This window comes from Pipra filicauda, unplaced genomic scaffold, assembly GCF_003945595.2.
Source record: "Pipra filicauda isolate LSUMZ 115617 unplaced genomic scaffold, ASM394559v2 scaffold36_size6622888_pilon, whole genome shotgun sequence".
Taxonomy (NCBI): Eukaryota; Metazoa; Chordata; class Aves; order Passeriformes; family Pipridae; genus Pipra; species Pipra filicauda.
Window position 1 is genome coordinate 5,156,059 of NW_024104498.1, and position 15,834 is coordinate 5,171,892.

Sequence of the window (15,834 nt, forward strand, 5' to 3'; positions counted from 1 at the left end):
GGGTGCAAGCTGAGACTGCAGAGCTCTTGTTCTGTTTCAGACTGACACCTCTGCAGGCTGAGCTGTACAAGAACTTCCTGAAGCAAGCCAAGCCAGTGGAGGAGCTGAAGGAGGGCAAAATCAGTGTGTCATCTCTCTCTTCCATCACTTCCTTGAAGAAGCTCTGTAACCGTGAGTTGTTCCAGTCATGTAGTGGCTTTGGGCTTTGCACTGTTGGTGGGGTTTTTTTGAGTCTCCCTTGTGCACTCCACAGTTTCTGAGCTCTGTTTATTCTGCAGACCCTGCTCTTATCCATGATAAGTGTGTGGAAGAGGAAGAAGGATTTATGGGAGCCCTGGACTTGTTCCCTGCTGGCTACAGCACCAAATCTGTGGAGCCCCAGCTTTCAGGTACTGTGGAACTCAACAGTACAGATGTGCTGACTAGCACAGGCAGCCATGAGACTGTATTTAGCATCTTATCAAGTGCCCTTCCAAGGTCTGGAATTTGGGAGCTTCTGCTCTAGCTTTTTCTTTCTTTCATTTTTATCCAGGAAAGATGCTGGTTCTGGATTACATCCTTGCTGTCACCAAAAGCACCAGTAGTGACAAGGTGGTTTTAGTGTCTAACTACACTCAGACACTGGATCTATTTGAAAAGCTCTGCAGGAGCAGAAGGTTTGTCTTTGGGCTTTGCTTCTTTAATCCTGTGAGACTGTACTTGCAGCCTACACTGTAAAAGAACTGTCTATTTCTACACTTTCTATCAGCAGGAACTCATGATCTCTTTTACCTCAAGTGTTCCTGAATTGGAACTACTGTGGCTTGAGCTTTGTCTGCTGGGGTCACTCAGCAGAAAGTCTCTGACCCTCTGCAAAAGTTCCTAAAGCCCATTACGAGGCTGGTTTTGACAGATTTTTCTCTTATAAGTAGGATGCTCCAAAGATGGCAGCAGTCTGATTGTAGTAAATGCTGTTCTAGGTATTTATATGTCCGGCTGGACGGCACCATGTCCATTAAAAAGAGAGCAAAGATTGTGGAGCGATTCAACAGCCCCTCGGTGAGTGGATCCTGCCAGATGCGAGCAGGTCTCCTGCCAGTTCTGAGGGCTGTGAGTAAAAGTGTGGTCTAATCCAAGCCTGCCTTTTTCCAGAGCCCCGAGTTCATCTTCATGTTAAGCAGCAAAGCAGGTGGCTGTGGTTTGAACCTGATTGGGGCCAACAGGCTGGTGATGTTCGACCCCGACTGGAATCCGGCCAATGATGAGCAGGCCATGGCTCGCGTGTGGCGGGACGGCCAGAAGAAGATGTGCTACATCTACCGACTGCTCTCGGTGAGTCAGACTCCTCTCACCTCCCCAGCGTGGAGCTCTGGGTGCCAGCCCAGACTGGGTGCCAGCCCAGGCTGCAGCTGCTGTGATTTGGGCCAGGAGGGAAAGAACTCTTTTTGTGTTGGTGACCAGAATTGATTGGAACTTAATTGCTTCCTACCCTTAGATGTGTTGCCATGGAAAACCATGAAGGCTCTAGCTTGGAGGGTCATTACTGCAGCCCCTGGTTTCTAACAGTGTCTGGCTTCTGAGAAATTGAAACAACTGTGGCTTTGCAGATAAGAGATGCTCCTTTGAAGTTGTTTAGGCATCTGACTTCTTTAATTTTGTGGGACATCTCATGCCAAAGTTGCTGTTTTTCAGGCTGCTGCCTGTTTTAGTTGGGTGTACGTGTGCTTAAGAAACAGCAGGTACATTCCTGGAATTACAGCAGCATTTGGGATGGGGCTGCCAGTTAGCAGGTGGGGTAGCTGCTCTGTAATGAAAAACCATGAAGGAGACTAGTATTTTCAGGCTACTGTAACACTTTTCAGATTGGGGTTTATTCTTTTTTATTTTTTTTTAAATCTGTATTTTAAGGTTGTTTTGGGGGTTTGGGGGTTTTTCTTGAGTGTAAGCTTGGGTTCCTTGACCAATTATTGTTTTTACTTTAACAAAACAAACATTCTTTGCCCATCTCTTCCTAATGGAGTTACTCTGCTTCTCTGGCCTGGCTGCACTTGGAAGCACTGCTTTTAGAATTAGGAAACCAGTCTGCAAATCATGACTAATCACCCCCCTCCTTGGTATTATGTTTGTTTGCAAAACAGACATTTTGCTCTTAGATTTTTGCCTTCAGAATGTAGCACACACTGGGCTTTCTGCACATCTGTTTTACAAGCAGTCATCTCCCTCCAGACAGGGTGTGATTGATCTGTGTGTGGGTGAGCCAGCAAATATTTCTGATGCTTGTGTCACCCAGGGCTAGCCCTTGTTGCTGTGTTTTGGCAAGGTTGTGCTTGGGATTTTTTGTCAGGGAGCAGCTGTAGCTGCTCAGCTCTTTCCCCTTCTTTCCTGTCAGCACAACCTGGTGCAGTGTCTGAGCTTTAGCTACGAGTGGCAGCTCCACCTCTTCCTCATCCATATGTCCACTGGATCCACTCCTGTAGCCACAGTGAAAGACAAGCAGAGTGGGGTTGGATCAGGAACCAAATAGACATGGTTGGAGTGCAGCACAGTAAAACTTGCCTGTCATCTGTACTGGCTTGGCAAGGCCCTGAGGGTTCCTGACAGCTTAGTGCTGTTTGATCTGTGACACTTCCTATAACACTGGTGTCCCAATTGTGCTTCATCTCTGACTCTCTCCCGTGTAGACAGGGACCATAGAGGAGAAGATATTCCAACGCCAGACCCACAAGAAGGCCCTCAGCAGCTGTGTGGTGGATGAAGAGCAGGATGTAGAAAGGCACTTCTCCCTTGGGGAGCTGAAGGAGCTCTTCACACTGAATGAGACCACCACCAGTGACACCCATGACAAGTGAGTAGTCTGAATGATGAGTGGCTGAGATAGCAAAAGAACCACTCCACAGTTTGGTCTTGTGATTCAGGGATTCCTCAGGCATTCCTCAGGCTGCAGGAGGAAACTCAGAGGGGGGGCCCCAAGCGTCTCTGCTTCTGAAGCTGTTAACTATCTGGGGATGAGCACTTCCTTGCTGTCCCCCCTTTTTGTTGTCTTAGAAAAGCTATGCTGGCTGGACAAGTGAGCAAACTATCTTGTTGCTGCCTGTGGTTGGAAACTGTAAAATACTGCAGTTAGTGAAAAGAGAGAAATGGATCAGAGCTGCTCAGATTGGTGGAGCCCAACCTGGTCCTTCCTTGTCGCTCTCTTCCTGTTGGTCTGTGATTTCTGAATGCTGAACTGCTTCCCACTGCTAGGGCTTCTCTATCTGCTAAGAATTCATGAAGCCAACCCAAGTGCTCTTCCAGGGACTAAAACAATCCTCCATTGCCTGCCCTTCTCCCCCACTCCTGAGACCTGTGATATTGTAGCCACCAGAAAGAGAACAGGGAGTGCAGGAAAAACGCTTCACTGTGAAGGTTAAGATTCTTAGTTCAGCCAAGAAATGAAGAGGATTAGTTTTAAGGTGACTCAAAGCTTAGCTCAGTGTAGGTATCCAGTCTGCATGGCAACAGCCCTTGCTGGCAGGGCTGCTGCTGCTCTTTGTCTCCTTATGTGACAGCTCAGTAGGGCATCTCCAAAACCGCCCAAGCACAACCAGGTGGCTGTAGTGGGAGCCAGGATGGAGCATTTTGGAGTATAGTGTGCTCTTTTGAATTCAGGAATCCTGATGCAATACTAAGAAGGAGTTAGCAGCAGTCACTCCAGAGCTGCTCTAAGCAATGTCCCACACCTTTCAGGGGAAACTCCACCTCAACTTCCTTTGGGTCCTGCTGGACTATTCCCACGTGGTTAAATGTGGAGAGGGAGTGCCATTAGAAACAAAACCTCTGGGTTTCCAGAATGTGTGAGTCACTCTGTATTTGTCAAGTTCACCAGAAGGTAATTGTGTGTTTAAATGAAACACGGTAGTAATTCAGAAACTGGAAATCCAGTTGTTGGTGTTACAGGTGGAGGGGAGTTAATCCAAATGTTCCGGGGCTGCATTTTTAAACAACCCATACACTGAAGCAGCAGAGGAGCCTTGCACTGATCTTGCACCGACTGTGTTCCAGGATCAAGTGCCGTCGCTGTGTGAACGGGCACCAGGTACGGCCCCCTCCCGAAGGCTCCGACTGCACCTCGGACCTGTCCCAGTGGCACCACTGTGCGGATAAGCGGGGGCTGCAGGACTCCGTGCTGAAGGCTGCCTGGGACGCCGCCGTCACCTTCGCTTTCCATCATCACTCCCATGAGGAGCAGCGAGGGATTCCCTAACAGGTTACTGTCCCCTGTGGGGGCAAGTTTAATCCCTTTCAAGGAAAGGGGCAGTGGGTAGCTGTGCCTGCTGGACTGTTGTGTGGCTGTGGAATAGCAGAACAGCGTGGCTTCTGAGTGGCTGGAAGGGCCCTCGGCAGTGTTCAGTCTACTGCAACAGCAAGGAGTCCGTGGCTTTTTCTCTGCTGTTGTATTGTGTGCCTGAAAAACATCCCCTTGGGAAATGGGAATAACAGGACCTTGCATGCTTGATCTGACTTAGCACTGGTTCTCCTACTGTTGGTGTCTGTGCCTTCGACTCAGCCAGGTTTAAGTTAGGCCTGGAGTTTTAGAGTGCTTGATTTGCAGTCATGTGTTTGTTTGGTTTTTTTTTTCCTTGACAGCTATGGCTTACAGCTGCTGATCAAAACTTGCAGGATCCATTTCTGCTGTGAAATGTGAACCTGGCTTATTACTTGGGAACAACAGGATTTGTACAAGAGAAAAAAATTTTAGCTTTTATGTTGAACATCTGACTGGAAGGATCATGCAGGCAGTAGAAAATCAGGCTCTATTGTGGTAACTAATTTCTAAAACCACTTGCTTTGTTATGGGCAGGATCCCCTGATCTAGCAGAGTGTTTTAATTGAGATCACCTTACCAGCCAGAAATAAAATTCACACTTTAGTACATTATGGGTCTTAAATATATTTTTATTGTAAAAATGTTACAAAAGACCAAACTATTTAAAACCTCTGTAAAATGACTGCAGACATTGGAAAGGGGCAACAGGATTGCAAATAAACAGCAAGCTACTTGGTACATAAAGCATCTTTTTTGGTATAAAGTAAAATTTTCCAAATGGAAGGGCCTGGGGGCTTTGTTTAAGATTATTTTCTACTCCCTTTAAGTGGAGGAAGGAGTTCTTATTTCACAGAATGGCTGAAGTTGGAAGGGACCTCAGGTGATACTGTGCAATAGCCCTCCTCAAAAGCAGGGTCTCCTAGAGCTGGTTGCCAAGGACCACAACCAGATGGCTTGTGAGTCTCTCCCACAATGGAGGTGGTTATGGATGAGGCATTGGCTGAAACAACATGAAATTTGTCACAATACCCAGTGAAATAAATAACTGCTTGTTCAGAAATCTGGAGGAAGTCACAGAAGCCCCTTTGATATATGTCCCACTTAAAGTACTCAAAGGAAGATGGTAGAGTTTAGATCACCTGGAAATATAGCTGTTGACCCACATGGTCTCATGTGTCACTTCACTGTCATAACCCTTCAAATGAATAGAAAAGTGACAAGAACAACTCTGTACTGCTTGAAGCAGGGGAAGAAACCCCCACCTGTGCTGTGAAATCAATCGTCCTGGCCTGGGACCAAACTGCTTAGTTCAAGCTGATGGGTTTTCTCTGCTCCTGTGTCCATCACATGACACTGATGTAGTCAGCAAAGGCCTGGGAGGAGTCCCACGAGTCGTTGACCACACTGCACACAGCTTTGAGACGCTGAAGCGCTTCTTGAGCTGTTTCTGCATCCTGGTCCAGCCAATTTTGGAAGAGGCGGAGGTGTGTGAACTGAATCTGTCCCCCTCGCTGCTGGATGTGGCCTTCCAGCTTCTTTGTGAACTCCAGGAGCCCATCAGGTTTGATGCAATTTGAGCTTTCCAGGGAAAGAAAGATAAAAAATGTCATTAAGAGTCTAGGCTATAGTTTGAGCAGTTTAAATTACTGTTCCCTCTAGTAACTGCCAGTGCAGGTACAGTGGGGATGTTTCAAGGCTAAGTGCACCTTCAGCAGTACAAAGTGTGAAAAACAAGACTGAAGCACAGTAATATGAAGGGCTGGAAACATTTTAAAACTAAGGTGGTAACTGCTGACAAGTTAAACTCATTATCCTCCTTACCACTGACTTAAGTAGATCTAGATGTGGCCTTAAACTGTTGCTGGACCCAAGCTGCTGGGTAAGCAGTGCCAGGAGCACTTCAGTCTCACAGCAGCTGTCAACCGCCTGGACCAAGGGGCTTACCCCAACCTACAAGTCCCAGCACCAGCCTCAGCAGCAAGTGATCATTTATGTCTTCCTTCTGAGAAAATCTGTCAGGTCCTGGTGTTTCTAGGAGATTCAAAGGTCACTTCCCTTGCACAGCTGTGTAAATAAATATCAAGTTGCATGCTGGACTTGAATCTTGTCAGAGGTACAGTAACAATGAGGATTCAAGGCTGCTGAAGGAGTAGCCATGGTTAAATAAATTGTCAAGCCTGTGTGTCTGCAACCTGAGCCATTAGGATGTAAGGAAAGGGTGGGGGCAGAATCATGCAATGCAGTTGTTAATATTGCAGAAGTGCCACCCCCCACATACTTCATGAAGGTTACTGCCTATCCTTATGGCCACTCAGGCTCAAGAAGAGAGCAGCACTTCAGATGAAAGACCAAAGATGAGGAAAGGAATGTAGAGGCCTCCACAGGATCTGACAGGCAATGACATTCCCTCCACAGGGGCAGTGGAAACAGAGCTGTTCATACTGATGGCTAAGAATAAACATAGAGATGTCACTTCTTACCTACAGCTTGGGGAGGGCCTGCAGCAGCCTCCCAAGGGAGCAGCAAACCAAAGCCGCTTTTAAGATGGAGCTTGACTCATTTATAAAGGGAACAGTGAGATGCCTCAGAGATGCTGGAGGTTCCTGAGGCTGTATGTGCCCATTGCAGTACTCTCAGCTTTTCCTGGGCACACATTCCCTCAAGGAAGGAACAAAACCATGCTCAGGTTCTCATGATGCCAGAGCCCAGTTCAGCTCCGTCCCTCCCCAAACAAGAAATTCAGTGTTTAGTGCAGCAGAATACCTGACATCCAGCTGGCAAAGAGAAGAGGAGGAATCTTCAGAGAAAATGTCTGCAAGGGCAACCAGCCTGTGATTCCCTAAAAGGGGAGAAATGTCACTTAGATGCAAACTGGGAACTGTTTTGAAATTTTAAATGGCCACAGGGCTGGGATAACAGTGCAGAAAGGAGGCTGTAATGATGTGAACACAGCACAAAGGGCCCATCTCTGCACCCTCAGTTTGTCCCCCTAAGTGGCCTAAAGTGAATTCATCCCCATGAGTACAGTGTTCAAGGCAATGAAGACATCTGCTCATAGGACAGTTGTTTGACTAGAAAAATTCTGGTTTTGTTTGAGAAGTCCATATGCAGCTTTGTTTTAGAAATTAAGTGTATTCAGCTTATGCCAAGCTTTTCTGTTTTATTTCATTAAAAGAACAGAAAAGAATATTCTGGATTCACCTGAAATTAATTTCTCAAACATTTCTGCTTGGCTTCTGATCCAAAAAGCCTATCATTTCTCAAAATTCAGTTCCACTTAGTCACAAACTTTACTTGTTCCCATCCCTCCAGTGGCTGCCAACAGCTGTTAAGACACAAAATGCCCAAACTTGGGCAAAATCTGTGCCTTTGAATGAGAGGCAGAACATCTGCTGCTGGATCTGTTCCTGTTCAAGAGCCTGAGGAAGATCAGTGTTCAGTCAAATCTGGAGACCTGCTGATACTTGCTTTTGCTGCAGAGAAAAGCAACTGTAATGCCCGCACGGCACTTGGGCCCTTGGTACGTTGCTGATCACAACTGAAATTCTGCCTTTAAAAAATGAACCCAGTGCTCCTTACTTTGTGAGCTAAATGGATTCTGTTCATGGATGTGATAATTTCAGCACTGCAGTGTCCCCAGCTGTCAGTGACTCCAGCCCTGAAGTTACCTCCAAGAGAGCTGGTCTAAGGCCCCACGGCAGTGTTCACTGTACGCACCGAGGCGATTCCCGGGCAGTTTGAGGCTCTTCAGGGATGAATTTCTTTTCACTGTATTGATTATTTCTGACAGAAACTCAGCAGTAGAGCTTTCAAACAGCCGGCAGAAGGAAAACGTGATTTCTGCGGAAGAAATGGATTGACAGTACATGTGAGTACTCCCTGCGCCTCATTATGCCATGATTACATTCTGCAGACAGCTCCAGTCCCTAATCCATATGGAATAACAAAGCTACTCCAGCCGTGGATTGCATATAACAGCACTTCTGCTCTGTCAGGAAGACAGCTGAGATCACACCCAGGGAAGTGGCTTTGCCAGCTGACCCAGTTAAAGGCTGATGTGCTCTGCAGGTTAAAAATCTTTGTTTTATAGCTGAGACTACAGACTCTTCTCTGCCCCATACATCAGCCTTGCAGCTGCTCTTCTCTGCCCTGCTGGCACAAAGAACCAGGCACGTTCCCACTCTGCCAGCAGCTACAGATCTGCTCCAGGGACTGCTGACATTTGGCTAAACCTTACACGTCCAAAGATCACCTCTTAAATGTCAGCCAGCTGAAAGCAGCCACTGGCAGCATCTTTCCAAGCAACAGCGCCCAGGAGTTTGCTGTACCTTGCAGGACAGGATCCTGAAGCAAAAGCAGAACTTCTTTCTGGTGCTCAGCCAGGTTCACATCATGAAAGCTCAGTTTCTTCAAATTTGGAGTACACTCTAAAAGCAAAACAAAGTCTCAGGTAAAGCACTGTACACCCTTGACCCAGCTACCAGCTAACACCCAGAAACTGAGCTGGACTGTAGGTAATTTGTGCTGGATTGTGAGTAATTAAAAAGGAGCCATGGCTGACACCCATTTCCTTTTCTCAGGAGACTTCAAGGATGTCCACACTGAAGAAAGCTACACTGTGTGCCCCAGTGATGCTGCCCAAGGGGTACCTTTGAGCGCCTCCAGAAGGAGCCCGAGCTCCTGAGAGCAGGGCAGCGTGGCACTGTCAAGGGACAGCTGCTGGAGGGACTTCGATGCCTTGAGCACTGGCTGCAGGAACGTGGTGTGCAGAGGTTCCCTGGGGAATCGGATCTCCAGCTGCTCCAGGCAGCTTTCTAAGGGAAGAAAAACAAGCAACAATGAGTGAGTTTGGCCTGGAGCTCCCATCTTCAATGTAGCTGGTCCCACAACAGGCAGGAAGCCTGTATGCCTGACACCACTATCATTTAGGTTGGTAGAAATTGCTTATGAAACGTGCCCTGCCCCACAGAGCTCCGTGGCAACTCAGACCTGTGGTGATGTCAGTCACTTACAGCTCATTCCAGGACTCCTGCCAGACCAAAGGGCTGCTAATTTCTACAGGGCTCTGGCAGTGAAGTAAAGCTTGAGAAAAGGTCACTCTTTATGCACAAACCAGTCAGTGTCTCTCCGGAGCACAGCTCTTTGCTGAGCCCCCTGCAGACTCGCTCACACTTTGCTCACTGCTTTTCTGGCCATTCAAGGGCTAATAAGGGTGACGGGGACCTGTGAGCTGAGCACATGCTGCTGCAGCTCCCAGGCTGTAACCCAAAGGCTTGGCTACTGCTTTGCTACCTTCTGTGGTACTGAGATGATCAAGGGATGCCTTCCCTCTGCTTAAGGATCTGACTAAGGGTTAGAACCTCACAGTCAATGGCATGGACAAAAGGGAAGCTCCCAGTCAATTTACAGATCTGGTGGGATACGCTCCCCATGGGCAGTCACAGCCAGCAGGTTATGACTGGCCCTGTACGAAGCTGATGTTGCAGCAGGCTGGCATACAGCTTTCTCCAAGACTCAGGCTCCACAGAGCACCTCACAGGCCAGAAGTGACAAACTGCAACATCTAAATCAGAAAGGCTGTAATTGCCTAATAACACACCACCATAATAGTGTGGTGTGTGTGAAGCGCGTGCCAGGCTTTTACAGCCGTATCTGCCTGCCAAGTCCTGGTCATCACTCAGGAGGATGATTCCTACCTGGGATTTCTACCTCACTGCAACTTGGATTTCCCTCTGGCCTGTTCCCCTCCGGCTGGTTTTTGAGGTCGAAGCTGACCGAGAGCGTGTGGAGCTGTGGGAAGGCGCTCAGGATGCAGCGAACGAGCTCCATGCAAGGCATGTGGGAGAAGACGTCACTCACGCGCAGCACACGGAGGCGGCAGCCCGGGTGGCGGGAGAGGGCCCGGAGCCCAGAGAGGATGCAGCAGATGTTGGCATCCAGGCCTGGAACAGCATTGGTACAGAGAGGTGTTAGCTGTGTCCGTACAGACACTGATGCACACGCAGCTGGAGCTGCACCAATGGCCACGCAACCCGAGTCAAAGGCTAAACTCACTGACTGCTGCATCCGTGTGTTCTAAAGCTACACTGTGCACGTGGGAGATGGAGATCCAGCTCTTCCCTTCGCCCTCTCTGAAGGGTGTTTAAGCACAAAGCTGGGGGTGTTCTGGAGCAGAAGGGCCCCATCCTCTCCCTCAAACAAGTCCTCAAGCTGATTAAAATCTCTCCTGACACCCAAGATGAGGCACCAATACTCTTACAATGCCCCTCCCAGTAAAAACAAAACCAGGGTAACACCCGAGCAGTAAGTCAGACCATTAGAGCAGGACTGGAAGGAATGCCCTGTTCACAGCACTGACCATTGTAAGACAGAACCAAGTTTTCTAAAGACACCCAGGAGCTCAGCAGGTTACTCAGTGTCCGACATGTCTCCCTAGTCAAAGGAATGGAGAACAATTCCAGAGTGGACACACTTCGGAAGCGGTGAGCAGCTTTCAGAGAAAAGATCCCAGCAGGTCCTCCTCTTTTCTTACAGCCAGCACAGCCAGTGCACGGAGATCCAGGGGAGGAACTAGTCCAGTTCTCTGTGTTTTTGTCCTCCGTGCTGCTGGTTTTGTCAAGTAGCCCTGAATTACCCTCTCTAGCAACAGTAAAAACAAAATCATACAGGTCTTCTGGGTCAGCATAGGGTCCCCTGCTCCGTCTGAGGCAGCGATGTTTCCTCCCCACTGCGGGTTTCAGCCGTCTGCGTGTCTTTCGAAGAACAGGGTGACAGGACAACTGCCCTGAGCCACAGCGAGAGGAAGGTCCCCCCTGAATGCTGGTGTGGTCACAGGGCCCCTCGCTGCTGGCCTCCTCACACGGTTGGTTTTGCAGGGGAGAACTTCTTGGGACAGAGAGGACAGAGTTCAGGTGAGCATCAGCCTCCACGGGGGCCTCAGGGAATCCCTTCTGGTTCTCACCATTGCTCCCCTCCCTCTCAGCGTCACGGCCACTCTCTGCTCGCTCCTGCACCAACTCCTGGCTTGGGGCTCTGTCCTCTCTGCAAAGGCCACACTGATAAGCGAGGGCATTTCCTGAGCGCCAAAACCCAGCGCTCATGCTCAAAATGAGAACGAGAAGAACCGTGTCGGGAACAGGCCAGGAATACATGGACACCTGGCTGACAGAGCCGTGGTGAATCAGCCGGTGGAGGAGCAAAACCAGCGAACGCCTGATGGACTGGTCGGAGGAGAGGAGGTGCTGGAACTTCAGGATGCGCAGGGAGCCAGCCAGGTTTTCCAGCACTTTGTGGTTGTGCTCAGCAGCGAGCTCCACGGCGCCCTGCAGCATGTTGCAGAGGGTGAGCTGGGACACGTGCGGGGAGCTGTGGAGCAGCGGCGAAAAGTGATGGTCGTTGAGGCGCCAGTCGGAGGAAACGTCCAAGACACCGTGGAGAACATTGGAGAAGAACGTTTCAAGGAACTTCTTCCTCCAACAGGTGATATTCTGCAATTGAACAGGGCATAGGAACAAAAAGTTCAGCCTTTTTCTCGTTCTTTTTAAGCTAAATTTTTGCTGTCTGCTAACCTGGTAAATGCGGTGTCCAAAAACCCCTCCTGCTACCTCCACTGAGACCACCTTTCTACTTCTCAACATCCTTCCTCAGTGTATTCCTTGAAAACCTGAGTTTACTCCCATGGCTCTCTCCATTCTGCTTCTGGCCCAGTTTAAACATATTCAGTGGTTTGAAGCTGAGCCATGTTTTTGCCTATTGGAAACCACGTCATCGGCAATTTTCTTCCTGAGTATCTATTTACAGGCTGTCATTAAGTTGCCTGCTAATGATTGTTTTATGATGACTCAATGAAGCTGCTTCAGTTTTCCTACATAAAACCATTCTGCAAACTCACTGTCTTCTCTAAGTATTTTTCTTGTGCTTTCTAAGACAAGAGCACATGTTTTTACCAGCATAGGTGTAAGCACAACATAAGATACTATTTTTATCCTTTGTTCCCCTGAGAATCTCTGAAGTCAGAATTTATTCTTTTGGCAAACTCACTGTTGGGAGATGAAGGATGTGGCTGCACACCTCCGTTCCTTTTATGAACCCTGCTTCCCAAAATGTTTGTGCTACCAGGGTCACGCCTTGGTCTGGAGCTCTACGAACGCTTATAAACAAGTCCCAGCAATCGCTTAGAAGTGGCCAGAAACAAAACCTCATGGAAAACGGCACCTGTGTCGTGCCCCTTCTCCCACCTTAGCATTTCCTCACCTCTGAGTTGGGTGGCCTCGTTTTCATCACGTCATCCCACAGCTGGCGCCAGATGGGCTGTGTCGAGAGGCCTGGGGGGAAAAACCATCAACGGGGTGCTTTCACCCTTCTCCCCATCCCAGTGCTCTGCCCTGGGGCTCACTGGGGTGCCAGAAGCACAGACCCAGACCTTGCGGCACAAGGACAGGCAGGGGGAAAACCGCCGCCTTTGACGGGGCACGAGTTAAAAATGTCAGATTTTGTTCGTCCTCAAAAGGAGCGAAGTTACAGCAGGGCCTGAAGCGGCGCGGGAACTCTGCCGGGGTGTGGGACAGAGCACGAGGGTTTGGATGCAAGAGATTGTCCCAGCCCCGGTGGGCAGGGACGGTGTTCTGGGGGTATCCCTCCTGCACAGAGGGTTCACCCCCCTGGGTGGGGGCTCCCCTCTCCAGCGGAGGGTCCCTCTAGTGTGGGACTCGTCCCTCCAGGTTTGGGGGCATCCCCGCAGCCTCCCACCCCATCACTTTGGGGCCCCCATCCCTCCCGCCCGGAGGTCCCCCCCGCGGTCGCCGCCGTCCCCGGCGGTGTCACCTGCTCTCCGCGCGGCGCCCTCGGCCCGCTCGAGGTGGAAGATGGTGAGGAGCGGCAGGAGCCCCCGCAGGAGGTGCCCGGGCAGCGCTGCGGAGAGGGAGAAGGCGGCAGGGTGCGGGCAGGCCCGGGCCCCGTGCCCCGCCGCCCCGCGCCGCCCGCGCCTTACCCCAGACGTCCCGCTCCAGGGCGCCCATGCTGCGGCTCACGGCGGCCGCGCTCAGCGCGAACAGGCTGCGCGGCCCCTCCGCCGCCATCGCCGCCTCGGGCACCGCCCGCCCACCCCGCGCCGCCATCTTGGGAGGCGGCGGCAGCGGGCGGCCACGTTGGGGAGGTCGCGTCGGGCGGCGGGGCCGGACGAGCGAGCGGCGGCCGAGCCGAGCCGGCTCCAAGGCAGCGGGCCCCGAGAAGAAAGGATAAAGCGGACAGGGAGCGCAGCAATGGCCGTGCTGGCGCTGTCAGGGGCGCGGCCGCCGGCGGCGGCCATGCTGGGAAGGGCCGCGCCGCGGGGGGAAGCCTCGCCCTGGCGAGGAGGCGCTTCCGCTGCCGGTGCGGGCAGGGGCAGTTCCGGCGGGTGACCCTGCGGAGTCCTTCTGTGCGGCGGGAGCGCGATGGGACGCGGCGGGGAGCCCGAGGTGAGCGGGGGATCCTCCTCCCATCCGCCCGGGGGACGGCGCACACGGGGCGTTTGGGCGGCCGTAACGCTGTGCTCTCTTTTCTTTCCCCAGGAGGAAGAGGAAGAGTTGGTGGTAAGACGGGGAGCCGCGTCGGTGACTGCCAGGCTCGGGGGCCTCGGGCCGGACGGTGCTGGAGGCCCAGGACCCGGTGGGGAGGGGGGTTGAGCCCGAGCCGCGACGTGGCTCCCTCCTGAAGCCGTGGGGCTCGTGGGGAAGCGCCGTGAGGGGGTGTCCGGGTGCTCAGCGCGGCCCCGTGTCCGCAGGATCCCTTAACCACGGTGCGGGAGCACTGCGAGCAGACGGAGAAATGCGTGAAGGCGCGGGAGCGGCTGGAGCTGTGTGACGCGAGGGTGTCCTCCCGGTCCGAGACGGAGGAGCAGTGCACGGAGGAGCTCTTCGACTTCCTGCACGCCAGGGACCACTGTGTGAGTGCGGCGGCCCTGTTGGGGCTGGGGGCAGAGCTGCCTTCAGCCACGCTGCTGGCAGTGCTGGCAGGTCGAGTGTGACATGTGGTAGCTGTTCAGTCAGAGGGAGCTCTGAAAAACTGTGTTTTCTTATTAAATGCTTGGTTCCTTCCTTTTACATCAGATCCAGCTGGGATTCAGTAGGTTATTAAACAGTTAAATAAGTCATACCCATGGTTTGTGGCCTGCAGATGGCACTTGGCTGTTTCAGTCTTTGACATTTTAAAGTTTAGCCTTTTTAACCTGAGCTGAAGCTTTGTAAGACGTCTCATTAGTTTTCTTGAGTGACTTGTTTCAGAACCATGAGAGGAACTGCGGGGAAGCTGCAGGGCTGTGGGCATTGGTGGTCCAGAAAACCAAGAGGCAGGTGGTAACACTGCTGGTTTCCATCCCTAAACCACGAATTACTGAGGTCTCTCTCTCTCTCTTTTCCAGGTTGCTCACAAACTTTTTAGTAAACTGAAGTGAAGGTGGGCGTGAACGTCCACCTGCTTCCACAGCCAGTGTCAGCGGTTCCTGGATCACAGTTCTGCTTCCTGCCGTCCATCCTCCATGCTGAGCATCAACAAAACAGCTTCCTGGCAGCGTGTCACTGCTTCCGTGCTCCTGGAAGATGTGAAGCTGTGCAAAAAAAACATGTTGATGTTCTGTAATTTTCCATATTAAAATGTTCAGAGTTCCCATGGAAGTGCTTTCTGTTTATTTCCAGGTTCTTGTGCTTCTGATTTGCACTGGGTTCAGGTGAAATCAGTGGGTATCAGAGCCCAGTTTAGCAGAGAGAGTCATCCTCACTTGTGGGAGTGTCCTTTTTTTTCAGCCATGATATGCAGCAGCTGCAGCCCAGTCCCACGGGGAAGAATTTATCTGTTGGAGCCACAAAGATTATTTTCAAGACCCTTTTCTAGGAGAGAAAACTTCCTTCCCCACCCTTGGGAGAAAGCTGTCACTTGTCCCTCACTGTCTCCTGTTGCTGCCAGTGGCTGGAAGAGCCTCCTGGCTGCAGCCAGCTTTACCTCCTTGCCCAGGAAACCAACAACGTGGCTGTGGAGGCGTATGGTGTTGGTTCACCTTCTCAAACCCTGACCGGGTCACCTGGGGGACATAAAGCCTTTCTCTGTGAGTCACCAGTCCCTTCTTGGTCACCTAAGACTGTCCTGTCTGTGCTCTTCCTCTTCCTTTTGTGAGCAGGATGTTCAGTAGCAGGAACACTAGGACATGGCACAGGGCAGAAAAATTCTCAGCTGTTCTTCGAAGTGAAATTAAGCCTGCCACCTTTTTAACTTGGCTGTTCTTTACCCATGTAGTGGTCCATAGTCTTTTTGCTGGTGGATTTCAATCTTGATCCCTAGAGGACTGAAACAGATTTTTATTAGGGTCAGGGTAACGTTACTTTCAGGAGTTTTTGTTGTGCGAGGTCCAGCCGCGCGCGCGTTTCTCCTGCCGCAAAGCCCGTTTGTTGCTGGATCCTTCCCAGCCCCAACCCAGGTGAGTAATCACAGAACCACAGAACGGTTGGGTTGGAAGGCACTCCAAAGGTCATTTAGGTACAGCCCGCTGCTACCAGACCCGGATTCCCAGAGCCCCATCC

At 51.0% G+C, this 15,834-nt stretch overlaps 3 protein-coding genes across 5 annotated transcripts in view; 2 read left to right on the top strand and 1 right to left on the bottom strand.

Moving 5' to 3' along the window:
• Window positions 1–5,032, top strand: part of RAD54L (RAD54 like) — a 19,469-nt gene extending 14,437 nt beyond the window's left edge. The window contains exons 12-18 of the mRNA XM_027747176.2: window positions 41–171; window positions 279–389; window positions 533–656; window positions 960–1,038; window positions 1,132–1,311; window positions 2,661–2,824; window positions 4,021–5,032. Coding sequence (XP_027602977.1) covers window positions 41–171; window positions 279–389; window positions 533–656; window positions 960–1,038; window positions 1,132–1,311; window positions 2,661–2,824; window positions 4,021–4,222 — 991 coding nt within the window. The 3' untranslated portion in view covers window positions 4,223–5,032. The remainder of the gene's footprint in view (window positions 1–40; window positions 172–278; window positions 390–532; window positions 657–959; window positions 1,039–1,131; window positions 1,312–2,660; window positions 2,825–4,020) is intronic.
• Window positions 4,894–13,760, bottom strand: LRRC41 (leucine rich repeat containing 41). 3 transcript variants are annotated; one of them, XM_027747172.2, is made up of 10 exons: window positions 13,275–13,758; window positions 13,109–13,195; window positions 12,539–12,609; window positions 10,644–11,772; window positions 9,982–10,227; window positions 8,935–9,099; window positions 8,614–8,712; window positions 8,003–8,125; window positions 7,049–7,124; window positions 4,894–5,863 (listed from the first exon to the last, which is right to left on the bottom strand). In XM_027747172.2, the coding sequence occupies exons 1-10, from the start codon at window positions 13,399–13,401 to the stop codon at window positions 5,629–5,631; spliced, it is 2,358 nt and encodes a 785-aa protein (XP_027602973.2). In that variant the 5' UTR covers window positions 13,402–13,758; the 3' UTR covers window positions 4,894–5,628. The 3 variants fall into 3 exon arrangements, 2 of the variants coding, with proteins under 2 accessions (XP_027602973.2, XP_027602974.2); XM_027747173.2 differs by having other exon boundaries at window positions 5,779–6,943; window positions 13,275–13,760; XR_005564827.1 differs by having other exon boundaries at window positions 5,787–5,863; window positions 6,766–7,124; window positions 13,275–13,760.
• LOC114001749 (cytochrome b-c1 complex subunit 6, mitochondrial) lies at window positions 13,645–14,934 on the top strand. The gene is made up of 4 exons (XM_027747177.2): window positions 13,645–13,740; window positions 13,834–13,854; window positions 14,046–14,207; window positions 14,682–14,934. The coding sequence occupies exons 1-4, from the start codon at window positions 13,717–13,719 to the stop codon at window positions 14,712–14,714; spliced, it is 240 nt and encodes a 79-aa protein (XP_027602978.1). The 5' UTR covers window positions 13,645–13,716; the 3' UTR covers window positions 14,715–14,934.
• Window positions 14,935–15,834: the final 900 nt, after the last annotated feature.

Excerpts from the sequence above, each read along its gene's own strand:
- LRRC41 (XM_027747172.2), bottom strand. The coding sequence starts at position 13,401 with ATGGCGGCGCGGGGTGGGCGGGCGGTGCCCGAGGCGGCGATGGCGGCG. Across the intron at positions 11,773-12,538 it reads CGAGGCCACCCAACTCAGAG|AATATCACCTGTTGGAGGAA; the intron begins GTGAGGAAATGC and ends GTTCAATTGCAG. Across the intron at positions 5,864-7,048 it reads CTTTGCCAGCTGGATGTCAG|CTCAAATTGCATCAAACCTG; the intron begins GTATTCTGCTGC and ends TTCCCTGGAAAG.
- LOC114001749 (XM_027747177.2), top strand. The coding sequence starts at position 13,717 with ATGGGACGCGGCGGGGAGCCCGAG. Across the intron at positions 13,741-13,833 it reads GACGCGGCGGGGAGCCCGAG|GAGGAAGAGGAAGAGTTGGT; the intron begins GTGAGCGGGGGA and ends TTCTTTCCCCAG. Across the intron at positions 14,208-14,681 it reads TGCACGCCAGGGACCACTGT|GTTGCTCACAAACTTTTTAG; the intron begins GTGAGTGCGGCG and ends TCTCTTTTCCAG.